Here is a 27,713-nt window from a genome sequence, read left to right as displayed (position 1 = left end):
GGAATCTTGGATTCATGAAGATGATGATATATGAGAAGAATTCTAAAGGAAAAGAGGTTAGGAAGGAGGAAATACATACGTATCAGGCCTAGGGGGATGGTCTTTGAACAGGCACAGAGTTGGGAAATGGCATATTGCATATGAGGAAGAGAGAGAAGTGCAGTTAGATTGGACCAATTGATTGGGTTGAAAAGTATAAGAAAAGGAGTATTATCTCTTGAGGCTGCAAAGACAGGTTGTGATCATTGTGAAGGGCTAAAGCTAAAATAGAAAATAAATATTTTATTTTAGAGCTCATTAGGAAGCCACTGACTTTGTTTAGGGAAGTCACATGGATTGATCATAGAATTCACAGGGCCTTAACATCAGCTAAGAATATGTAGAGGAAGACTCACTTTCTGGACCTCAGTTTCTTTGTCTGTAAAATAAAAGCTTTGAATTAAATGATCCCTAAAGTCCTTTCTGGAAAGAGTGAAGAAATCTTGAGATTGGAAAATCTTGAGTTTTTTTTTTTTTAATAGCTTTTTATTTACAAGATATATGCATGGGTAATTTTTCAGCATTGATGAAAACCTTGAGTTTTAAGTAGAACTGATAGTTGTTTGAGTGACCCTATAGAACGTCAAAAATGGGACCTATCCATTGGGAACTTATATTTTCTTTCAAAGGGATGGGTTTTTATTTTGAATGTTTTTTAAAAACACACATCAATGGAATTTATTCTTCAGCTTATCAAACAAGTGAACAAAGTTGAAAAGGAAAAAAAGTGAATAAGTTGTCCCGATGAGAATAAGAATATAGTTTGAATCCTATTATGTTGATATACAATGAACCAATTATTTTGTTGTATATGAATTTAAAAAAACATTAAAATAAGCCTTCTACAAATCTAACTTCAGAAATATGTGCTCTTAGAGGGACCATCATTTTAATAGATCTTGTAAAATGAGATAAGAGCTGTATAGAGTTGTCATTTCTGGATCATAATCTTCCTTCATATTTTCCTAGATTGCAAGTTGCTTAAGGGCAGGCACTTCACCTCATCAATATTTTTTTATTTTCCAGTTTCATATACTTTATGAAGTATACAGTACAAATTCAACGAGTCATCTCTTATTTTCCCTATAGGCTTATAGCTTTTAAATGTGATAAGTGAAATGAGAGTTTTGCTAGAAAACTTATTTCAATTAGGTGATGACCTATTTGTCTATCGTTTGAAATATAAAGTGGGACTCTTTTCTCTCCTAGCACCTTATCTTTTTCCTGAGTGTGGTTCTTTGCTTATTGTTTATTCAGACTGACCTTTCCCATTACTAGAGACCAGCTACTATGTTCTCTCTGAGTAGGATAGGAATAGGGTGAAGGAAAAAGTGAAGGTGAGAGGGGGAAAGCATTGAAGAAGGATCTCAGAATGGGAAAAAAAAAAAAAGAAAGTAGTTCTCTAGACTTCTCTTTTAATGTCTTCAAACCAGCATTGCATTGCAATTTCTTGGCAGTTCCCCCATTTGAAAATGCATCTTTAATATAATTTTCATGGTAAAGGACAAAATCAAATTCCTTCATTTACGGTTTTTCCCTCCATTCCTCCATAGCTTCTTTATTTTTCTCCTTGCCCTTAACAACTGGTTATAATATAAAGAAGCAAGCAGCTCAATATGAAATGGAAACCTTAATGGGATGAAATAGACAGGAACTTTCTCTGTGAAAGATCAAGATGCTGAAAAACTATGAATGACTGATAATGTTTAAGTGTTGCTTTTCACACACTTCAGATGCAGCAACTGTGTAAGATCTATTTTAAAGGCAATGAGTAGCCTCAGGTGTTTCCAAATACCAAATATTGCTTTTTCCTTCCTTTTACTGAAATATTCAGAAATGAATACTAACCCTTGCCCTTCTTTTTCACACCCTGGAGATGAAACCTGGTTTGTATCTTTTCTATTTCTCTGTTGTTAGAAATATTCCTTATTGGGTGGTTTGATAGCCATAGAATAGGTACCTCTGTTGATTAAAGTGTCAGAAAGGTCAGTAAAACAGACTTCAGGAGAAAATGCATTTGGATATTCACATGAAAGTGAGATACTGAATCCTAAGGAGAACTTTATGCCTTAGAGGCAGCAAATGGATTTTAAATCACTATATAACCATAATGATGAAAGGATTGACATTTCCTCAGCAAACAGCCTCAAGGTCCATATACAATTAAAGAAGTAGGCAAGTGTTATTCATCTGCAAGTCTATCCCTTCCCTGGGTGAAGTTTATGGCTGGGCCTTTGGGGTGATTTTAATTTGACCTCTTTTTGGTGTTTGTGTCTGTTTTTTAACCCTCTCTGTACCTAATGACATTTTTAGCCATTATTTTTATCTATCAGTCTCTCATTGGTCATCAGTTTCTCTGTCATATCTACGTGTATCTGTTATCTCTTTCTGTTTGCAAATCTATATCTACCTATCTTATCAAACTATGTGTATGTGTACCTGTTTTTTTAATCTGTCTACCTATATCTTATTTATTATCTATTTGTTTATCTACCTGCCTAATTTTTTTTCTTTATTTCCCTTTAAATGTAAACACACCAGAGACCCAATTCCTAATGGAAAAACAGCAGATTTGTGGTCTGGTAAGAATGGCTGTCTTATCTTGAAATATAGAAACTGGCTGTCCATTAAAGACTCACAGTTTGACATACAATCCTTTTTTTCCCCCTCTATGCTATTTTACATATTGAAATTCTCATTTTACTTTTAAGATTCTAAAAAGTAGCATCTAAAAAACAAGCAAGAAAGAAACTGGCTGTCCAAGAAAGTATAGTCAGATATCCTTGAAACAAAATAAAGTAGATGATTTTTATTAATTATATTTTCAGTACTGCTTTATAGTATTTGAAGTATAGCAACTTTGCATGAAAAAACTAAATATGAGCAAGATAATTTATTTTCATAGATGGGATATTTGGTAAATTACAAACACAAATAAGGCACTAAGTACGGGGCTGGGTTTCCATGGAGTTGCTCCTTTCCTTTCTCTGGGTATTTATTAACCTTGCTTTTAGTTTCCTAGGAATGGGGACAAAGTGCGGGAAAATTCTGGTTGGGGAAGGAAAGAAGCCATTGGTCTGGTATTTACAGGTGATAATCAGTATTCTTCATCATTGTACCCATTTAGCCAATATGGCTAACTGAACTAGGTAGACATGCATGGTGGTGCCCTGAAGGTGTAGGATAGAGCATATCCTAAACTACTTTTAATTAAAATAATCATGTGTCCTGGGACTTCCATCTACTTTGTCAGCCAGCCCCACCTCCCAAAAGGCTGCTTGACAAGAGACAGACCTGCACAAAAGGAAATGGATTTGAGCTGTGAGTAGCTCCTGCATTTCCAGTCTGTGGCCAAGGTAGAGAGAATCTTAACCTGTTTTAATGAATGAATGAATGCAATATTTGGCCATATCTCAGCATACTTTGTGGGGACTCATTAAATTCTTATTATTTTGGAATAGGAATTAGTCTAGATGACCTTAGAGATTCTTTTCAATCCAGGATTCTTTGATTCTTCTATTTATTTCTATTTACTATTATATTCTTAGTCTTTATTTTTATCAGATTTTACATGTGGTTGCTATATATGCAGAAATGTACTTCATTTCGGTTGTAAATGACTGGTATTTCAGAGATAGGGTAGGAGAAAAATTAACTGCATATTTGAAGTAATCTGGCACGTATTTCTGAGTTTTTAGTGTTGTTCACTTGTCTTTGTGACCCTCTTTAGGGTTTTCTTGGCAAAGGCACTGGAGTGCTTTGCCATTTCCATTTTCCAGCTCATTTTACAAAACTGAGGAAACTGAGGCAAACAGACAGGGGTAAATGGCTTGCCCAGGGTGTAGAGCTAATAAATATCTGATGTTGGACTTGAACTCAGGTTTTCCTGATTCCAGGTTTGGTGTTCTGCTTTGCTAATTAGCTGCCCAGATTTCTGGGTGTGAAATGAATTTTCCCTCCGGGAATTCTCATTTCTCCTCAGCAAGAAGAATGGCCAGGATCTGGTGCTTTGTAGAGAGAGAGGTAGCTAACCATAGATGCGGAATGTAGTATACAGTTTCATGTGTGAATAAAAAAAAGCATTGATTAAGTACTACTGTGTGCCAGATACTGTGCTAAGATCAAGCACAGATGACTTTCACTTGTCTCCAGGAGTTTGTGGTCAGTTTGTTGAATTGTTTTGCTTGAGTATATTCATTAGTTACCAGGCAAGGTTTTTTATAAACAGGGACATTGAGGCAATGATGTGTGAGAGAGAGAGTCAGAAAAACAGACACGGTAGAGAGACAGACAGACACACACACAGAGAGACAGGCTAAACTTTCATAAGTTCTCAGAAAAGTGTTGAGAAAGAATAGAACGTAAATTAAGAATTTAGCAAGAGTCTTGCTAAATGAATGAAAAGAGTTATAAAAGAAAACTCCTAGCTATCCCAGAGAAGTGTTCTCTATTAGGGAATCTTTCAACAGAGAGCCCAAGAGTAGTAATAAAATATTTCTGTACCTACCACCTTCTCTCTGTTTTAAAAGCAAAAATGTGTTTTATTAGTCAAAACCAGTTAAATAGGTCCTGACAGTGATCTGGTGATTATTTTTTAAACCTGTTCAGTTACACGGGCTCATAAATTTTGGATTTGAAAGTTCCTTTGAGATTATTTAGTTCACTAGTTCACATCCCTTGTATATATTGATTTGGAAACTGAGGCACAGAAAAATCATTGATTTGCCCAGAATTAAATTTTAGTGGTCTGATTTTATCTGTTATAATCTTTGAGATCAGTGATTTCAAAATGAGGAAGAAATGGGTTGGCACAGTCCATAACAATCTTTCAGATCACATTGACTCAGAAAATCATATTATCTAATCTTCCTTGTATTTTTTTACTTATTTTAAAATATATTTATTTATTTAAAAAGACTTTCCAATTACATTTCATTGTAATTTGGATGCACTTGGAAGTATTGTAGGTGACCGTGTATTTCACACCTCTTTTTAAGAACACATAGGCAGCATGATATAATGTCAAGAGCTGAATGGAGCCAGCAATCTTCTGCTTTAATCCCGTCTGTATGTCTGTAAAATTGAGAATTTAGATAACTACAAAGGCTTTTTTTAGCAATAGAGCTTATGAATATGAAATGTTTCAGTCATCCAATTCAGTGAACATTTATTAAATGTCTACAAAGGGCTGTGTACTAGAAGAAAAAAATAGACTATTTATTTACTGTATTTTGCAGTTTACAAAGTAATTTATTCACAACTCTGTGAGCTGGTAGTATTAAGTGCATTTAGCTCCAATTTTTCTAATAAGGAAATGAACTCAGAGAAGTTAACATAAACCCTGGATTACCTGGTTAGTACTTGATGGATCAAATAGGCAAGTGTAGCTAACTAAACATATAATAAATAGAAAACAATAGTCCATACCTTGTTAGGTATACCAATGAACAAATTTGGTTCATTAATATGGTAAGTCCAGCCTTCCATTGGTGCTGATTCCTGACCTTTTATCCATGCTTGCCAATTATAGATGATTGTTGTCCATGTATTCCCATAAATTTACTCCAGGGGTCCAACTGAATAAGATAGGGACTGAAAGTGATTTTTCAAAATAATTTTTTTTTTTTTTTTTGGCATCACTAGAGTTTTTCCTGTCTTTCCGTATTCCCAGAGGGCCATCCCATATAGCAAACAATACTTTTAAAAGAGAAGAAAGAGATAAAAATTAGCAAAACCAATCAATACATTGAAAACATTTGTAGTAGTGTCAATATTTCATAACCATTGACTTCTCTCCTTTTAAAAGGACTTAAAATGGGGCTGTCTTGTCTTATCCTATCTTTTTGGGAGTCAGGGAGGGTAATGCTTGTTCTTTGTAATATTGCACTTTTGATTGTTTTTGTTATTCTTTCCATTCATATTATTATAGTCTATATGTATTTTTATTTTTGATTCTGCTTGTTTCATTCTGCATCCATTCATGTCCATCAGGATTCTTTGTTTCTTAACACAGTAAAAATGTTCTGTTATATTCTTGCACTGCCCTTGGTCCGGGCAATTGTAATACCTTGCTTTGAATTCTTTGTTACCATAAAAAGTGCTGTTATTAATATTTTGGTGAATATAAACATTTCCTTAGCAGTATCCTGGTAGTAGAATCTTTTGGTCAAAAACATAATTCTATTTTGTCTTTTTTTTTTTTTTTTTTTTGCATAATTTCAAATTACTTTCCAGAATGGTGGTGCTGTTCATAGCTTCATCAGTAGTTTATGTCCCACAATTCTTCCATCATTGATTATTCCTGTCTTTTGTCATCTTTGTCAATTTGCGAGATGTAAATTTAGAATCCCCAAATTGTTTTTACTTTGCATTTTTCTTATTATTAATGTTTTAGAGCATTAGTTTACAATTCATATGAGAACTGTTTGTTACTATCTTAAGGTAATTTAAAAAATGTTTGGTAGTGGCTAAGCTATCTTTATCTACAATGCAAAATTTGTTAAAAATAATGTTGCAATCAGTTAACTTTAGAATCTTTTCAAATTTAAAGAAAGGTAGAGAAAGGAAAATGGAATAAAATCCCGGAGATTTTTATAAATTGATTCCATTTTACATTATTTTAGGCACAGCTGTGTGTGAATTTGGCTTAAATAGAAGGATGAATTTGAATGGAAGATATTTATACTTGCTTACTAATATTAGTCTGCCTTTGCACATTCCTACCCTTGGGGTAGTTCAGGTGCCAATGAGTAGCAGAAAAGTGGGTGGGAAGCTTTCTTTGTTCTGTCCAACCTTCTGGCACCATTCTGGACTCAGATGTGCTGCATTTTTGGGTAATGAAAGAATTGGCATCTGGGAAGTTTTTCTGTGATAAACATTCCTTAAAAAAAAAAGCAAAGACTGGTTTTTCTAAGTTTTCTACATTGCCAGGTTAGTGTGAGTGCTTTTTAAAACCCTCTTCTCCCTGTCCTCTTACTGGATGGGACAGAAAGGTGGATTGGAATACATTTAGGAATGGTAACAGTCTTCTCCTAATCTCTGTAGGTGTTGTATTTTGAATTTAGATTCTTTTGGGAAAGAGGTCAGTATTAGAAGACATTTAGACTGGTTTCTTTTGACTATAACACTTATTGAGTTAGATGACAAATTGTCCTCATACAGGAAGATGTCTAAGGGCCATGAACCTCCTCAGGAAGAATTTCTCCCTCTCCCCCTTCCTTTGAGTAACTGAGATTGGCAAAGATGACTTTCCCCACAAGGAATGGTGATAGAAGTCAAAACATACTGTTTGTTTCTATCTGTGTGGTCTTATTTCCTTAAGACCAACTCTAATATCTTTTTCTTTGTCCCACTGAAATATGTCCTCTCCTTTACTCCCCTAACTCCAGCCTGGTACCTTATTTACCAAAACAGATAGAAACAGAAACAAACAAAAGAACAAAAAAAGCAAATTGGATCTGGGATCCTCCAATTTTTGGTCCTTGTTACAACAGATTTAATGTCACTCTTGGATGTGGCAACTTAAAAAAAATTAATAAAAAATCTAGGTATTTTTTACAGTTAATTCCCCCCAAATAGCAATATATAGATACAAAATGCATGGATTAATGCATTTATTTGAGAATATAAATATAGAAAGGAATTTTTTGTAGTAAGCCTTTAGATGGCAGTATCACTCACTTTTAACCACTTTTTATAGGTAGTTTTTGAATTTTTCAGGCTAATAGAATGTTTTTGCTAGATTGGGCTTCAAAGATCACCCATTCATCATACAGATGAGTCAGCTGAGTCTCAGAGAATTTGAGATAACCTTGTATAAGATCATATAGCCAGTTAGTAGCCCCCAAGTTCCTTAAATTAGAGTTTATTATTTTCTATATTATACTGTGTTGTTTTCCTATTCATTTAAAATATTTCTTTTTGTTCTGCTTCTGTAGTTGCACACTTTCTGGATTTCTTATTGCCACATTTTTTAAAGCCATGGATAATTTCTATAATTTGAAGGGGACAGTAAGAATACTGGGTCTTTAAATAAAAAGAAAACAAGGTGAAGTAAGGGCAATGAAATGTACCTTTTTTTTTGTTATACCAAGTTAGAAGCAAGGAAAGTGGCTATTTCTTTTTCAGGGCAAATGCAGTTAACTTCCAAGATCACTTTTCTCCTGCCCCACACAATTAGGCTTTGCGTCACCAGCTGGATAAAATGCCCAGCGATAAAATGCGGCTGCTGTGCTGAAGTATTTGGAGTGTGTTAATGTTACAAGCTGTCTGCTTGCAATCTCCATCTCCTACTTCATAGATATCAGGCAGTCAAATTATCTTTATTCAGGGGGGAAAAGCTCTGAATAAAGAGAAGCCCTAAGTACAAGTTGTCTAGGTTTGAACATGTCAGAATCACCCACTTTACATGCACTGAAGGCAGCTTTAGGAATGTCACACAGAAAATTAGCGGTTTTTGTTTACCACCAGAGTTTACATTCCCAAACTGAACTAATGTGGTTTCTTCTCTGGCAGCCCCGACTGGACATTCCCTGATTCCAACTGAAGTGCTTTGGTGTGGGTGTGGGTGGGTGCATGTGTCTGGTGGGGGCGGGAGGCATTGGGGGAAGGGAGAGTAGCATTTCCTTTAGACTTATTTGGAACTTAGTGAGGACACATACTGTACATTCTGAAGCTTTCTTTGCATCTGGAAAAAATTAAACACCCTTGGATCTTTCCTACTGCAGGTCCAATCAGGAAGCCCAAGTACGTGGAGAGCCCCAGAGTGCCAGGAGATGCAGTTATAATACCATTGAAAAAAGTGTCACAATCAACAGAGTCCAATGAGAATGGTAAGAATGTGTTTTCAGTGAATTTTTTTTTTTAAGAACACACAACAGCAAGCTCTGTTTCAGAGAGAACTAGTAAGGTAATTCCAGCATCTTTTAAAGGAGTACTTTGCATGGTTTTCATAGGAAGGATTTTCCTGAAGTCAATACAGGGAACTGATTATCTGTGTACAGTTTGAAATCCTACCTGTTGTTGGAAAGATTGTGTGGGTGTGTGCTGAATGAGTATGCGTGCATTTGTTTAAGCTCTAGCTGTCCTCCCATCTCACCCCTCTAAGAAAAAAATAAAAGTAACCATCAACTTGCAAACCTTTCTCTTTTAAAAAGTTCATTGGAGAAAGAAAGCAAGATTTCAAACTTTCATAGCAGTGATTTCTTCTATAAAATAAATTTATATGTTTAAATATTTTCAAGATCTTTATGTAACCAATATATAAACATTTTAATAGAGAGGAAGACAAACCCTCCAATTGGATTTAATATGATACCTTGAGAATTGTTTTATTTGTACTTTTCCCCTCAGATGTAAATTTTTGGAAGTATGTTTAGCTGACATTAAATGAAGTCATCGCACATACTAGATTTATTAATAGCACTCTTTGTTCTTTTGTTGTGATTCTAAGAATTCACTTGTTAATTCCTATGTAGGCCAACTTCAGTTTATAAAAGGAACTGTTAAAAAAAAAAAAGTTCATCTGTCAATTAGTTTGGCACTTGTAACACTTTTTTCTATAAGTGACAGTGTTATAGATGATGATTCTTTACAGGCTAGTCTGTTTTACCTATTTGGTTTCCCCATTTGTAGAATGAAAAAATATATAATTATTCAAACAGGGTCACTTTGAAGAGCAAATAAAAATAGTACATCTAAAGGTTGCAAATTATAAATCTTAAAATATTAATAATTATATCTATAAAAGTAACAATAATGCTGATTAAATCCATAGTTTGGTGTATTGGAATACAGTAATATAGATGAAAACTTAACTTCATTTTTAGATTTAGAGTTAGAAGGGACCTTAAGGGTCAAGAATACAACTCTCTCACTTTACAGTTGGGGAAACAAATCCATAAAGGTTAAAGTGATTGGCTATCTTGTACACTTCTGAAGTGGATTTAGAATCCAAGTCTTCTTTATTTTTAAATTCAATACTCTATCCACTATGCTGTACTGCTTCCTCTAATTATCTATTAAAATTTGTATTGAGAATATGTGAATACAGCTCATTCCTCTTGATATATCAACTGCTTAAGCAAATGTGAGGATCCCCTGCTAATAACAGAGACTTTCATTGGAGAGGGTTAGTATAGGTACCCTAAAGGATGAAGTTATAGGGGTTGGGGAAGGAGTAAGGAAATAAAAAGTATAGTACAGGAAAGAGAGTGATGATATTGAATTGAACCTGGAAAAGAATAAGTAGGAACAGTGTTAGGGACTGCATGGTTGAGTGGGAAGATAGAGAGAGGAGCAGCTTTTGTGAAATACCTTTGGTAGATGAAAGCCAAGTTCTTCCCATTCCCCCCCCTTATTTCCCAAGACAGAAAGGATTTCTTTCCTTCTCATTTTTCCAGGTCCCATCCAGAAGAGACATTTATTATAAGTATCTGGGACTGTCTGTATATATGTGAATATTCTACCCACTTCTTTTTTATATATACTTGAAGAGGGAAGAAAAGGTACAATTTTAAAATGCCACACCTGGTTTCACTGTTTAAATCCCCGAGTTCAGTGTCGGAACTCTTCTAGATAAAGTTTTACTGTCATTAACCTCTTCAGTTTAATCAGTGAGTCCAGTTGACCATACATCTATCAGACTGGCCATCTTGGAGACCATGTGCTTTCATACAGATAACATTTCTTAATCCCTGCCTGGATAGGAATAGTGCTAAGAATCTATTCCGTCTACAAAATTATGCCTTTATAAAAAGGAGTCCTCTTCCTTAAGAACCCAGAATTAGTTCCCTTTTCTTCCATAGGTATCTCGTTGAATTTAGGACCAATCTGAGATAAATTCAAGTGCATGGGTGGCCACAGGCCAGAAATGTTGTTAGTGACTAGCATGGGATTTGCTCATGTGCTTTTCTCCTCTCTTGAGAACTGAGCCCTTTGATTTAACATCAGCTTTTCCCCATTGTAACTAGAGCCATGACATGACTATTCTTGAAGCATCAGAAAGTTTCTTTGCACCCAGAACAAAAGAAGCAAACTCCTTCTTTCTCAACGCTTTCTCAATGATTGGGAAAGAGAAGTTTAGTTGAAGGCATGTAATTTCAGATTTAAAACTTATGAAACTGTGATAGCTTTTATAGGAATAAGGTCATGCTCTTTGGGGACTAAGGGAAACCTCATCAGAGTTATCTGTACAAAGGCTTGATGAGAAGGCATTTGCGTAAAGGAATTGAACATGACAATTAGTAATGGGCTGCATAGTTAATAATCTCTGCAGAACTTTTGAAACCTCGGTGGGGTTAATTAATTTTGTTACATATGAAAATAAGGTCTTTATGCTTAAGTCATTGTACCTGGAGAAACATCTGGTAACAAAAGAAGAATTTGAGATTTAAATCCAAGTAGAGATTCATGAGTCAACAAAGCATTTTCTATTTGATAGACAGTTATTAAATGCCATTTATGTTCTAAGAGCCTTGAAGGTAGCACCAAGTTGGTCCTTAAAGTTTTATAGATAACAACTACATTTCCTTTTTCCCTTGATGAAACAAAAATTAGAGAGTGATTTTCTTTAAAAACCAACTGTATCAGTCCTTTTTGCAGTGGCTAGAAACTGGAAATTCAATGGATGCCCATCAATTGGAGAATGGCTGAATAAGTTGTGGTATATGAATGTTATGGAATATTATTGTTCTGTAAGAAATGACCAGCAGGATTATTTCAGAAGGCCTGGAGAGACTTACACGAACTGATGCTGAGTGAAATGAGCAGAACCAGGAGATCATAAAAATGTCAACAACAAGATTATATGATCATCAATTCTGATGGATGTAGCCCTCTTCAACAATGAGATGAACCAAATCAGTTCCAATTATTCAGTGATGAAGAGAGTCATTTACACCTAGAGGGAGGACTATGGGAACTGAGTGTGATTCACAACACAGCATTTCCACTCTTTCTATTTTTGTCCACTTGCATTTTAGTTTTCCTTATCAGGTTATTTTTTACCTTATTTCTAAATCTGATAACTGTATAAATATGTATACATATACATATATATATTGCATTTAACATATACTTTAATATATTTAACATATCTGCCATCTAGGGGAAGGGGTGAGGGGAAAGGAGGGGAAAAGTTGGAATAGAAGGTTTTGCAAGGGTCAGTGCTGAAAAATAACCCATGCATACGTCTTGTAAAGAAAAAGCTATAATAAAAAAACAAACTACATCTTAGATTAGAGCTTAGTATTTTACTTTTGACAAAAGACAATTTTGATATACATTCTACATTTCTTAAGAAACATTGCTTTGGTAGATTCAGATGTCATTCAAAATCTAGAGAATGTAGGCTGCTTAACAACTACTTGTGAAATATCACATTGACTTGTGAAAGATTAAATCATTCTGAAATTTCTAGATTTATCTTAGTCTGGTGAGTTGCCTTCAAACCTTTATTAATATGGTTCTCATTTTTAACTCATTCTTAGTTTTTAATTGTGGAATAATTTTTTTAATGAAATTTTTGTCTAGGAATATTTAAAAGTCTTTTACTCTAGGGTCATGGTATAAGTCCAAAAAGTACCTTAGAGATCATCTAACCTAACCTTTTCACTTGATAGATGAAGAAACTGATTTGTCTTTGTTCATATAGATTCTAAGGTGGGCAACTAACTGGTGCAGTGAATAGAACACTAGATCTGAAGTCAGGAAGATCCGAGTTCAAATGTTGCCACAGATACTTAATAGTTCTGTGAGCCTGGGTAAGTCACTTAGTCCTGTTTGCCTTAATTTTCCCATCTATAAAATGAGGTTTATATAAAGAAATGGCAAACTTCTCTAGTTTTGTTGCCAAGAAAACCCCAAATGGGGTCATAGAGTAGTACATAAAAACAATAATTCTAAGTGCTAGTATTTAATATTTTTTGATGATGATATGGAAAATGATAAGAAGATGTGAACACAAGAGCTTGGGAAGACCACTGACTCTGTAGACAGAGACACTGTGTTCAAATCTTGTCGTTGATAATTATGAACTATGGGGGCAAGCCTTTTATCCTTCCAAGGCCTCAGTTTACTCATATAAAAATGAGATCTGACTTTCCTTTTAGTTCTAAATCTTTGATCCTATAGAGTTTTAAGGCAGGTGAAAAAAAATGTTTATTTGAAGAATTAGGGGGAAAAATTCATAACCCAGCTAATAAAGTATTAAACTTGATCTTTATTAAAAATGTGATGATTGCTATATAGTTAAAGTGGCATTTTCCTACGTAATTAATTTTAAGTATGTAGTTCAAAGGGATGATGGTGGATTTGAGGTTATATTCTTTTTTTTAATTTTTTTTTTATTTATTTTTTTTTATTTAATAGCCTTTTATTTACAGGATATATACATGGGTAACTTTACAGCATTAACAATTGCCAAACCTCTTGTTCCAATTTTTCACCTCTTAACCCCCCCACACCCCCTCCCCTAGATGGCAGGATGACCAGTAGATGTTAAATATATTAAAATATAAATTAGATACACAATAAGTATACCTGACCAAAACGTTATTTTGCTGTAGAAAAAGAATCGGACTCTGAAATATTGTACAATTAGCTTGCGAGGGAAATCAAAAATGCAGGTGTGCATAAATATAGGGATTGGGAATTCAATGTAATGGTTTTTAGTCATCTCCCAGAGTTCTTTCTCTGGGCGTAGCTAGTTCAGTTCATTACTGCTCCATTAGAAATGATTTGGTTGATCTCGTTGTTGAGGATGGCCTGATCCATCAGAACTGGTCATCATATAGTATTGTTGTTGAAGTATATAATGATCTCCTGGTCCTGCTCATTTCACTCAGCATCAGTTCGTGTAAGTCTCTCCAGGCCTTTCTGAAATTATCCTGTTGGTCATTTCTTATAGAACAGTAATATTCCATAATTTTCATATATGAGGTTATATTCTTGGTAAGCAAATCAGCTCATAAAGCACTGTAGGGTCCAGCTTAGAAATATTTATGACCTAGACTTATGTGATGGTAATGCTATTGGGCTAATTCAAGGGATAATTAAAATGTGTGTGCGTGCACACACGCGCGCACACACACACACACACAGACATATACACATACTTTAATATTTTGTTTTATAAAATTTGAATAGTTTTTATTTCTCCAAATACATACAACATTCACCTTTGCAAAATCTTTTGATCCAAAAATTTTCCTTCCCTTTCCCCTTCCAATATTTGTCCTGCTATGCCAGAAAAAATCAGATTAGAGTGGGGAAAACATGATAAAGAAAAAAAACACAAATAAAAAAAAACATAATTTAAAAAAAAAGATGAAATACTGTGCTTTAATCCACATTAAATCTCCATAGTTCCCTTTCTCTGGATGTGGATTCCTCTTTCCATTACAGTGGATCATCACATAATCTTGTTACTGTGTACAATGTCCTCTTGATTCTGCTCACTTCACTTAGCATCAGTTCATAGAAGTCTTTCCACTCTTTTCTAAAATCAGACTGTTTATCTCAATAGTCATTCATTCACTCAGGCACTCATTACTCATTTATTTTTAAGTAATAGATATTTTTTTTTTCCAAAATACATGCAAAGATAGTTTTCAGTATTCACCCTTGTAAAACCTTGTGTTCCTTATTTTTCTCTCTCCCTTCCTCCTTCCTGCCTCCCCTAGACAGCAAGTAATCCCATATATGTTAAACATGTACAGTTCTTTTAAACATATTTCCACATTTATCATGCTGTAGAAGAAAAATTGGATCAAAAAGGGGAAAAAATTAGAGGAAAAAGCCCAAGCAAACAACAAAAGGTGAAAATACTATGTTGTGATATACCCTCAATCCCTGTAGTCCTCTTTCTGGATACAGATGGATCTTTCTCTCCATCACAAGTCTACTGGAATTGGCCTAAACCACCTCATTAATGTGAATTTTAAAATTTGTTTTAAATTGGGTTCCAAATTCTTTCCTTCCCTCCACCCATTGAGAAGGCAAGCAGTATAACAGTTATCACAAAACACATTTTCATATTATCCATGTTTTATATACTTCCTCTTGTCCCCCAAATAAAAGCAAGGAAAATAAAAGTATAAAACATGCTTCCATCCTTACTCAAAGTTTCTTAGTTCTATATCTGGTTACATTTTGTGAGGTTACATTTTTCAACATGAGTCCTCAAAGGAGATTTTACGGTGCTTTTGGTGTTAGTTACAGATAAAAAAAATTAAAAATAAAGACTGAAGTTTTCAGCTTTTTGGCTCTTCAATATGGAGAACGGGACAAGAAAAAAACTATCATAACATTTTCACTTTATTACAAGTGTTCATCATTGGTGAGCCTGTTTTTCCTAAAAGAGCAACTTATCCTTCATGAGCCCCTAAAACTGAAATGGAAAGTCAGAGTCAAAGAAAGAACCTATAAGTTAGAGAGACATTGAATGGATTAAATAGGTCGACCTAAAATAAAATACAAAAGGACAGGATCAGAGACAGAAAAAGAGGATGGGAGGTCTTCCAAAGGAAATGGAGCTGGATGCCATATAATAGAAAGGATGGGAATAGGGTCAAAACTTTAAAAGGAGAGAAGGAAAAAGATGTAGACATTGAAAGATAGGTGACATAGTTGGGTACTATAATGTGTTTCTGATAATTTTCTGCTCTTGGTCAGACTCTTAGTTAGGAAATGTTAACCATTCACTTTCCCTGCTTACATTTAGTGTTTCATATGTTTTCCACATTTTCGGGGCGGGGGGGGGGGGGGAAGAGGGGCGGGTTTGAATGGATGATAATTTGGCTTTTGATTTACAAAAAATTTTGGACTCCCTGCCCCTAGTTTCTACTCATGGTTGAACTCCTTAGCTGTACAGAAAGAGGCAGGCTTCCCTGGAATTGTACTGAAACAATGGAGAACTAAGGTCCTATATTTGCATGGGTGTTTTGGAACTTGAGGGCTCTTGGAAAACCTTATCTGTGGCCAAGATGGCAGTATTGTTTGCCAAGGCAAATTTGGTGAGACCAGTTACCAAAATTGTTCTCTCTCCTCTCCACTTCCTCCCAACAGTTTCTTACCCACAATATTATCTGGCAAAATTCCTTTATAATTCAGGTTATACCAGAAATGGATAATTCTGGTATATAGGTGTAACCAGATAACAGTGCAATGGATGAGTGTGTCATATGGGCAGAGACTTAGGAAAAAGGGGAAGTGATGAAACTATTCATCCCTCTCTTTTCACCCTCTTATTTCCAAGCTTCACCATATGCATCCTCTTCTCTTACACTGTAGTCTGGAAGTATATATTGTTCCTGGCCTATTATTTGAGACAGATTAAGTAGATGCCCTCTTGGCTGTTAAGACTTGGGGTAATGGCTTGGGAAAGTGAGTAGGTAGAAGGAAGAGGTGGTACTGCTCTTGTTCTGAGATAATTTTCTCTTGGGTGTGATTGGGCTGAAGCTGATTTAGTATTGTTCTCCTTTCTTTCACATAGAATCTAAAATTGGGTTAGTGTCCTTTTTTCCTTACCAAGGCAATCCCTTCCTCATAAACAAGTAATCCCACTCCATTTTATTTTCTCCAACAGATTGCCTCCTCTATTATACTATGTATGTGGATATATATATGTATATATATATATTTATATATGTACTCTCTCACTAATATTCAACTGCACCCTCTCTACTGATTGCTTTCCTATTGCTTACACATATGCCTGAATTGCCATCCTTTCAAAAACCCCAATCTTAATCTGTCCATGTCTGCTAGCTAGTGTTTTGAGCCTCACCACCTATATAAGTCATTCTACTTTCTATCATTCTCTTCTCAAGTCTTTGCAGTTTGGCTTTTTGACTCATTGAATCAAAATTGTTCTCTCTAAGGTTACTACTGATCTTTTTAATTGCCAAATCTAATGATCTTTTCTCAGTCCTCATTCTCCTTGACTTCCCTGCATTTGACAGTTAATCATATTCATGAAACTGCTCCTTGTTGGCTCTCCTACTTGTCTAATGCTCTTTCTCTACCTTCTTTGCTGACTCTTTCTCTGGATGATGCTCAATAAAACTGGGTATACCCCAAGGTTCTTTTCTGGGTCCTCTTCTATTTTCCTTCTATATTATTTTACTTAATGATCTTCTAAGATTTCAATCATCATCTCTAGGTAGATAACTCTCCAGTCTGTTTGTCCAGCCCTCACCTTTCTCCAGATCTTTAGTCTTCCATTTCCATCTTAAGTGGGATATACAATGGAATCTTAAAATCTATATATCTAGCTGAATTCACCTTTTTCCCCCTAATCTTTTCCCTCTTAACTTCCCTCTTATTGTTCTTCATTCTCTCAGTCACCAAGGCTCATAACTAGGTATCACTTTTAACACTTTATTCTCTCTTAAACCTATATCCAATCTGTGTCCATGGTGTCCTAATTTTACCTTCCTGATATTTCTCCTTCTCCTCAGATACTGCCCCACCCTGAGGAGGGCCCTCATCACTACACATCTGAACTATTGCAATAGCCTGCTGATGGTTTTTCCTGTCTGGATTCTCTCTTCAATCCAATCTATTCTCCACCCACCTGCTAAAACAGGTGTTCTTAAAACATACCTGACACCCTCTTCAGTAAACTCCCATGACTCCCTATTGCCTAGAGCATAAAATATAACTGTCATTCAAACCCATTCATCACCCGGCCCCTTCCTATCTTTTCAGTCTTTTTCACCTTACTACCCCTATTGTACTCTATGATCCAATGATGCTTGCCTTCTTGCTGTATCTCTTACAGAGGCCTTTTGCTTCTCAACTTTGAGCATTTTCATTGACTCCCTCATACCTGAATTACCCTCTCTTCTTATCTCTGCCTCCTAGCTTCCTTGGATTCCTCAGCTAACATCCCACCTTCTGCAACAAGCCCATTCCCAATTCTTAAAATTAGTTCTTTGTCTCTGAGACTGTCCCTAATTTATCCTCTTTAATAGGTAAATATATAACAAATGGTGTAATAGTTTGGAGCACATTTATTTTTTCCAAAAGACATATAAACTCCTATATGGCAGTGCCTTTGATTTTTGTCTTTGTGTTCCTAATCCAGTGCATGGTACACTTGTATTTAATAAATGCTTATTAATGAATGAATGGCCTGGACAACAGATGTATTTTCAGGAACATAGCACTTCCATAACATGTTCTGAGCTTGCATCTCATTAAAACCCTGAGATCTTTTTCATACAAATTAGTTTCCAGGCATACCGCTACTCTTCTTTTTGGTGAAATTCAATTTTTGAACCCAATTGAAAGAATTCACATTTGTTCTTATTAAATTCAATTTTATTAGATTTATTCCAGCGTTTTAGCCTGTTGACATGTTTGAGAACAGAGAAGTAGGAAGGGCTGATTTTGATATCAACTGTATTAGTTTTGTGTCCTTTATGAATTTTATAATCATACTATCTTTCCTTTTGTTCAAGTTTTAGGAAAAAAATGTTAAATACCAGAAGACTTAGGACATACACCTCCCTGGGGATAGAGACCAACTTTCAAGTTAACTCTTTATACCCAACCAGATCAGCATTCCTGAGACTACCTAATTGTACTTTGTTGTACATTTATTGGTCCTGGTCTCAAAGAAAAGAAAGGCAGCATGATTTAATGAACTTGAAGTTGAGAGATTTGTGTTTGAATCTCACCTCTGATATTTAATTGATATGTGGCCATGGGCAAGTCACCAAACCTGTCTAAGCTTTAGCAATTTCTTCACTTGTGAAATGGAAGAGAAAGAGGCTTCTGTTGCCTTCTTTAGTGAAAGGAGGGTGCTTTAGCAAACCTTGAAGTGCTATGTAAATGAGAATTATTATTTATAGCATTATAGCTTCCAGTTTCTGAGTGACTATTTTGTCTTTCTCAACTCTTTACCCCTACCCAACAATTGTAGTCATTTATATTCATGGACTACAAAAGAGTGGGTTATCCAGTGGGATAGGGGCAGGAGTGGGAATAGAAATTGAAATTAATACTCTGTTTAATATATGCATGTTGCTTTCTCTTTTATTTTTTATTAAACGTTATTTTATCCATAAAGTATCTCATTTCCTTGGAAGATGTTGATTTAATGTACATGAGAAGTGTTATGAGATAAACGTCATTTCAGTGAGGTTAACCATATTTATGTTAGGATTTTGGAAACAAGGATAATTTACATATCTTACATAATAAATTTCATAGCTAAAATTCACTTTGAGGAAGAATCCATATAACAGATATTTAAGGAATACTTGAAGAAAAAGGATGGTTTTGAAACATATCCTTGCATCCTCTTATAAAATATTCTCTGATTATTATTTTGAACTACTCAACAATTTCCAGCATGATTTTTTAAATTTACCAGTTAAAACTAAAAGGACCAGAATTTAATGTAATTCCTTGGAGGACCAAATAATATCAATTGATATAGTGCATTTTTTATCAATAAGGAAAATAAAATAGAGATATTAGGATGAACAATTTTTATTTCTAAGTAAAATTATAATTGTTTTTGTGTCATTTCATTTAATAGTCCTTTTGGTGTGAAAAGTTTTTTTTTTTTTCTTGTTGCTTTTTTTGTTTGTTTTAGGACCAATTTCTCCCATCAGAGAGAATTCTTTGTCTTAAGGTCTTTCCTTTTGGTAATCCTGTTATTTTATCTGAATTTTATTGTAAACACCTGTAATAATAATGACAGAAATAATAACTACCATTTATATGTTTTTTAAGGGTTGCAAAACACTTTACATATTATTTCATGTGACTTTACAACTACCCTGTGTGTAGATATTGTTTGTCCTTTTTTATAGATGAGGAAACTGAGGTTGAAAGAAGCAAATGACTTGTTCAGGGGTATATAAGGGTCAATAAGGTTTGAAACAATATTTGAATTCAGATCTTTCAAATCGAAGATCCTATCTTTTTTTTTTCTTTCATTTGTATTTTATCTTCCTAATTATATGTAAAAACAGTTTCCGACATTTACCTTTATAAGTCTTTGAATTCCAAATTTTTTTCTCCCTCTCTCTCTTAACTCCAAACTCCCCAAGGTAGCAAGCAATCTGGTATAGGTTATCCACGTACTATCATTTTAAACATATTTGTTGTGTTTTAGCACTCTACCTTATTGTATCACTTCTTGCAAAACCAAGTGTATTTTCATATCAATGTAGTGACCATATCTTTTTATTTAATTGTATTGCAAATAGCAGTTTTACTTCAGCACCTTGACTTTTCTCGTGCCTGAGAGGCCACTCTTATGCTTTTATATGGTAATGTTTTTTACTTTTATTACAATAACCTGGATTTTTAATGGTTTATAATCATTTTCCTTTGGTTTTTGAAATAGAAGCTACTTTGGGAGAATTATACCTGTCCAGGGTGGATATTTAATGTAAAAGTCTGCATTTGGAGTTGCTGCCTCTTAATTGGAATGTCTTGCTACCTCAAGGACAGACTGCATTATGAGACTTTTTTTTTTTTTTTTGTAAAGACATGCAAAGATACAAGAACCTGCTGCTATTGTTAATGTCTATATGGAATCCAGATGTGGTACCCAAATTCCCTTGCCAGAGAGGCAGCCTCATTCATTGTTTCCTTTCTTTGTTACAGAAGCAAAGCCAGACAATGAATCGAGCTGTTCGCCTGCAGCTCAGGAACTGTTGACGAGGCTGGGATTTTTGCTGGGAGAAGGGATCCCAAGCACCGCACACATAGCCCTTGAAGAAAAAAATGAAGCCATGGTAATGATTCCTATAGAAGACAATGCTCTTTGTGCTTATCCAGAGGATGCATAAAGCAGGAACCCCTGTTCTCCTTGTCCTCATGTGGGGAGCATGTTCAGACAATTATTTCGATGTTTTATATATTGAAATGTGTTTCAACAGTTGGTTGCTTTAGGCAGTGAAATTTATGTAGTGAGGTGGGTTGGGGAAAGGTGGACAGGGGCAGAACTTTAGAATTAATTTATGAATTAAGCTTCTGTCTGCCATCATTAGATGATGGCTGCAAATATTTAAGGCAAAACAACTTAATGTCCTTGATGCTATCAGCTTTAGCCTATGTTCTTTTTAATCTCACAGCGTCATTGCTGTCCTTCATATTCTCTTCCCCCTCTTTTAATCTATGAGATTTTTTTTTTTGAGGATAGATGGGGTGATTTATGTGAGATGGAGCAGAGACAACATATGATTAGATCAAATGGCTTCTCTAACGAGATAGTACTCCTACCTCCCCAGAATTGCGGTGCACGCAGTTTGTTTCATGATGTGTGCTTGTGAATAGAAATGAGTTTGATGCACCAGTTCACCCTCTGCAAAGATGTCATGTGTTGATTGAGATCATGGAGTAGCCACTGATCTTACCTCGATTCTGAACTCGATAAATCTTGGAAGAATGGAATGCAGATTGCAGTGTTAGTGAAACATTAAAAAAGAAAAGCAATACAACCCTCTCCAAAAAACAGGATTCCTAGAATTTTAGCACAGAGGTCAAACATAACCATTCTGCCTTCTGTAAGATGTCTAAAGAAAAAGCAAATCTTTCTGGTAGTTTTATTTACAAATATTTAATTTCCATGAAACTCCTTCCAAACTTCTTCCTTTTAAGGCAATATGAAAAAGTAACAAAAAGAAAACAGCAGAAAAAAACCAGGCTTAGCCTTTAAAATCTGAAAGATTTAAAGACTGAACATTAGTATATTTATCTCCCAGATTTTATGTGGTAGCTAAAATTGTCTTTGTGAAAATGATCTAGGATTTATTTTAGTTTCATTAATTCAAATTAAAAGAACAAAAGGAAATATTATACAGTGTTTGTATAGAAGGTATGTGATGCTATTTATTTCATTATTTTGCAGTGTACAGCTCCTAGCCAAGGAATCAGTCCTTGCTCTACACTAACGAGCAGTACGACATCACCTAGCACCGACAGTCCCTGCTCAACCTTGAATAGCTGTGTCAGCAAGACAGCAGCGACCAAAAGTCCCTGTGGGACCATTAGCAGTCCTAGTTCCACACTGGAAAGCAAGGACAGTGGGATTATAGGTAAGAAGCTTAATCCATGGTAATGTAATGGTTTCATACACATTAGCCAAGGAATTATCCAGACACATTATAAAGAAACAGGCTTCTCTCCCTCTCCCTCTCCCTCTCCCTCTCCCTCTCCCTCTCTGCTCTCCCTCTCCTCCTCCCTCTCCCTCTCCCCTCTCTCGTCTCCCTCTCCCTCTCCCTCTCCCTCCTCCCTCTCCCTCTCCCCTCTCTCGTCTCCCTCTCCCTCTCCCTCTCCCTCTCCCTCCCTCTCCCTCTCCCTCTCCCTCTCCCTCTCCGTCTCCCTCTCCCTCTCCCTCTCCCTCTCCCTCTCCCTCTCCCTCTCCCTCTCCATCTCCCTTTCCCTCTCCCTCCTCCTTCCCTCCCTTCTTTTCTTTTCTCTCTCTCTCCCTCTTTTCATCCCTTCCTTCCTTCCCTCCCTCTCTCCCTTCCTTCCCCCCTCCAATCCTTTCCTTCCTTCCTTAGCCAATCTTCATCTTCAGTACTTTTCACTGGTTTCTTTTGGGATAGATGAAATCCCAGTCTGACGTCCAATGAAAGCATTATATAACAAGACATTAGAGCTTTAGCTGGTGTCACCACTTATGTCAAATAACATTTCATGTAACAGAATTCCACTATGACAAAGGAACCTAATATCTTTTCAGAGTCTGTTGTATTGAGACCTGACCTTCATTGGGAAGTTAAGAATTTCTGAAAATAAACTAAAGGTTTAGATCAGTTTCTCAGCCTAGACATGGTCACTAACTAGCTAGTTAGTTGTTTGATTATGGAATTTTTTTTTTTTTTTACTTCCCTGAACTTGGAGGGAAGTGCTATTGTTATTAACATTTTACATATGAGAAACTGAGGCTGAAGACTAGGATCACACAGATAGTAAGCATCTGAGTCAGTATCTGATTTCTTTCACTCTTTAAGTCCTATGCTCTGTTCACTACTCTACTACATTAGCACCTGCTTCTGATTAGGGTCTCTTCTAATTTTTATGTTTTATAATTTGAGTAACATTACTATTCCAGGAAGGTTAATGTCTTTTCCTCAAGTATTTTTGAGAACTTGTTTCATTATGAATTTGAAACCCCAATTGACATTCTTAATGTTGACATTTTTAAGTGTGAAGGAATTTTTAAAAATTATTAAAAAAAAATTTTTTTCAACAGGATAAAAAATAAAAAAAAATTCAACTTTTTTTTTTGGGGGGGGCTGAGGCATTTGGGGTTAAGTGCCCATTTTTTAAATGATTTTTTCCTTTCAGGTGTTATTTAGAAAATACATATTTTATCTAGCTTATTCTTTATAATATATAAAATATAGAAGATTAAGTGGTGGTTGAAATTTCTGGGAATGTATAGTGGTATGTTTTTTTTTTTTAATTGGTGCCTCTTATAAATATCTTTAAATTTATTACTCAGCTTATGGAGGGCTGACTAAAATGTGGCTGTCACTTTGATCAAAATCTTCAATGGTGCCATTGGACTTTATAGCAAATTTAAGCTCTTCGGCCTAGTTTCAAGTGCCTTCACCACATCTGTGACTGACCCCATTCATAGCTCCTCACCTGCTGGGTAGTCTAGTTAAATCAGGCTTCTCAAAGTCTCTTTAGTTCTCACACTTGTTTCACTGCTTTCCAGGCTCTCTAAAGACACAAGTCTTTCTTACTTCCAGTATATTTGTCAAATTACTTTCTTTGCCACATTCAAAACTACTGAAATCTCCTCTCCTGTAGGAATCATTCCTGATTGTTCAACCACTTTGTTCAAGTTGTTTAATGCAACAGTTTTTAATTCTTCTTCTGAAGTTTGATGATAGAAAATTCAAAATATAGTAACTGTAGCTGGTCTTTTGTCCTGAGAAGATAAAAAGGAGGGTGAGATATTATATCTTCTGGTTCAGTCTGACAGTGATTACCCTAATTCTGATTTCTGTTCCTTACTTTTTCCGTGTTCTATCCAAATACCAACCTAGGTACTAAAGGAAATACAAAGATAATTGTGACAATCTCTGACCAAAAGTTTATACTCTGCTTTGTTTAGTCAGTAAAACCACCAACCATTGGTAAGTACTTACTGTGTGCTAAGCACTGGGTTATGTGTGGCTTTGAAAGAAGTCATACAGAGTTTTGAAATAGGGCAATTTCATATAGTTACTTTGGAAAGAATCCATTCATACCTCTTTGGCCTCGTATTGTCAAGTATAGTTAAAAGTTGAATGTCAAACTTCAGATTGCTTACAGTTGTGCTTTTTATTTTTTATGGACATTATGCCTTTTTAATGTAGCCATAGATGAAGTTAGACAATTTCCATTCAATCCTATGGTGGTAGCATTAAATACTGAGAAAAAATAAGAATTTTAGGTTTAGAAAGAACCTTAGAAACTTTCAAGTAGCCTAATAGTTTTCCTTTGGTTTCAGAATCCTTTTAAACTCTTAAAAATTGCTGAATACCCTCACAAGGGACTTTTGTGTATTTGAGTTATACTGATTGATATTTATAGTATTAAAAATCAAAATCACCAAGAATGATTATAAAATATAGGTTTGACTTCATGGACTTCTGAAAAGGGCTTAGAACTCCTCAGGGTTTTGGGAATCATATTTTGAGAATCAGAGATTAGTCTAACTACCTCATTCCACAGATGAAAATGAGGCCCTGGAGAAATTAAATTACCCAAGGTCACATAACTTGTATGTGGAAGAACTGGGATCAAACCTAGATTTCTCTCTCTCTCTCTCTTTTTTAAGTTAAAAAAAATTATACTTTGGTCTTCCTCATTACATATTAAAGTAATTTTTAGCATTTTTTTTAAAGTTTTGAATTGCAAATTCTACCCTTCTCCTGCTCCTTCCCTGAGCAGTATAGATTATGCAGGTTAAATACTCCTATATAGTAATTTTATACAAAAAAAAAAAAAACCACGCAAACAAATAAAAGGGGGGAAAAAAAGAAGTGAAAAAAATACCGTGCTTCAGTCTCTGTTCTTCATCTTGGATCCTTGTATTGTTAAGAATAGCTAATTCATTCACAGTTCTTCATCATATACTATTGCTTCTACTATATATAATGTTTTCCTGAGACTGCTCACTTCACTTTGCATCAGTTCATGTAATTTCAGGCTTTTCTGAAATCATCCTGCTTGTCATTTCTTTTATAGCACAATAGTATTCCATCATAATCAGTACTTTGTAGAATCCCTATTTCTTGAGGCACTGAGTAACCCTAATAAATACAGCTTAAAGAGCTACTTTAGAAGCTAAATAAACCAGGACTAACATATATTGCAAACCATGTGCAGGTAGTAGATGGGGAAAGAACAGGAAGAATACAGTGCTGCAGATAATTTCCCTTTCTACCAAATTTTATATCTTATTAATTGGTAGAACTCAGCAATCAGAATGAGGGAGAAGAGAAAGAAAGGGGTGAAAGAAAATGGGAGTGTTGAGGAGGATTTCCTGTCATGAAGCTACCTGGTCAAAACTTGTAATTTTCTTTTTCTTTTTTTAAATAGCCTTTTATTTACAGATTATATGTATGGGTAACTTTACAGCATTGACAATTGCCAAACCTCTTGTTCCAATTTTTCCCCTCCTTCCCCCCACTCCCTCCCCCAGATGGCAGGATGACCAGATGACCAGTAGATGTTAAATATATTAAAATACAAATTAGATACACAATAAGTATACATGACCAAACTGTTTTTTTTTTTTTTTTTTTTTTTTTTTTTTTTTTTTTTTTGCTGTACAAAAAGAATCGGACTCTGAAATATTGTACAATTAGCCTGTGAAGGAAATCAAAAATGCAGGTGGGCAAAAATATAGGGATTGGGAATTCAATGTAATGGTTTTTAGTCATCTCCCAGAGTTCTTTCTGTGGGCGTAGCTGGTTCAGTTCATTACTGCTCCATTGGAACTGATTTGGTTCATCTCATTGCTGGGGATGGCCAGAAAACTTGTAATTTTCAATGGGAATAGTAATTTTTATCCTTTATGACTCCATTCAAATTTCAGAGCAGCATTATACATAATATTTATAAGTAAGTCTTAAGGATCACATTTTGGGGAAAATCTTAATATTAACCTACTGTTCAAAAGTGCATATTCTGCCTTTTAATTTGATTTCCATTGTGTTTCTATTTCATCTCAATTATTTATGTCCAGAAAACTCTAGAATGGATAATCTGTGCCACTATTTCCCTAGATTTCCTCTGTCTCTTGGAACTTTAAATACAATAGTCAGATTTTGATCTCCTTCCATTGAATTTGACTTAATGGTGGTAGAACAGATTTTTGTCTTTAGGAGCAAACTCAATAGGAGAAAACCTGGGCTAGGGGCCAGTGAAACGCATTTCTGGAAAACTGCCATTCTTTCAGTTTAGAAAGACTTGGATTTCAGAATTCTTCTCCTTCTCCCCCTCCCCCTTTATTATTTTAACTAGAGGGGAATCCTAGTTTATCATATTCAGAAGGACCCAATTCTTGTGACACAAATGTCTTTAAGAAATATAATAATTTTGTTGTGGAGAAATACAGTCTAAGATGGATTATATTAAATGAATGCCTTTTTATGTACTTTTTATAATCTTTAATTCTTTTGATATCTAAAATTATTTGCATTATCCAAAATGAGGACCTGATGTTTTTATGCATGTCATATTAAAGCCTTGAATTGTGATACCTAGCTGAACCCAAACATTTTATGGCAGCTATTTAAATAAATTGTTTGAAAAGAAATTTACTTTATAAAAGTGATTTCTCCCTAAGAGAATAGATGTTCTTAAAAATGAGATTCTCCATTGAGTTTTACTCCTTTTCATCATTTTACAAATAAAAATATAAAATGTGCATGTTTATAGATAATGTATATAAATAAGTATATGTGAGTACTTATGGATGCATGATCATATTGTTTGTGTACTTTCTGTACAGGTACAGATTGAAACTCCTCTGTACCTTTTTGTCATTTGTGATTCTTGCCCATGTTTTTCTATAAATCCTTTATGAAGGAATCGTCCAACATATTGAAGCCTTCATTGGATTCTGTTAATAGTTTGGGCACCATCACAACATTTGGTCTCTCTATTCATTAACTTCTTTATCACATGATTGTTGCATCTTCTTTTTTAGTCATATATGACTTTGATGAATCTCTTCTGCCATTTCTCACCCCAGTCATTGTTCATCATAGTCTACTTGCACCTGTCTTGTGTATTTCTATTGCATCTCTGGGTTACCTCTACCTGCTTCTTCTATGATTGTGGTGTAACATGATAAACTTCCCTATGGCTTCATGGGAATAATATTGTGCTTTATGAAGAAGGAATTCTGTGCTAGCAAGTAGCTCACAAGTGTCATTGAAAGTGCTACACAATAACCAATAGACCATTTTACAGAGTAACAGCAATATTGTATGGCAATCAATTATGAATAATTTAGCTATTCTCAGCCATATCATGATCCAAAACAATTCCAAAAGACTTATGATAAAAAATGCTATCTGTTTCCAAAGAAAGAACTGATGGAGGCTGAATGCAGATAATAATGTACCTTATTAAATTTTCCTTTTTTTTTTCTCCTTCCCTCTTCCTCTCTCTTTCCCTTTTTCCTCTCTCCTTTC

The 27,713-nt window shown here is 35.0% G+C and overlaps 1 protein-coding gene across 3 annotated transcripts in view; it reads left to right on the top strand.

Annotated features, from left to right (window-relative positions):
* Positions 1–27,713, top strand: part of TANC1 (tetratricopeptide repeat, ankyrin repeat and coiled-coil containing 1) — a 246,801-nt gene that overhangs the window by 134,016 nt on the left and 85,072 nt on the right. For all 3 annotated transcript variants that reach the window (XM_023499223.2, XM_012544742.3, XM_031960629.1), the window contains 3 exons: positions 8,766–8,870; positions 20,668–20,798; positions 21,914–22,100. In XM_023499223.2, the coding sequence (XP_023354991.1) occupies positions 8,766–8,870; positions 20,668–20,798; positions 21,914–22,100 (423 nt within the window). The remainder of the gene's footprint in view (positions 1–8,765; positions 8,871–20,667; positions 20,799–21,913; positions 22,101–27,713) is intronic.

The sequence above is a fragment of the Sarcophilus harrisii genome, chromosome 3 (genome assembly GCF_902635505.1).
Source record: "Sarcophilus harrisii chromosome 3, mSarHar1.11, whole genome shotgun sequence".
Taxonomy (NCBI): domain Eukaryota; kingdom Metazoa; phylum Chordata; class Mammalia; order Dasyuromorphia; family Dasyuridae; genus Sarcophilus; species Sarcophilus harrisii.
Note: the sequence above shows the minus strand (reverse complement) of the source record. Positions and strands in the feature narration are given on the sequence as shown.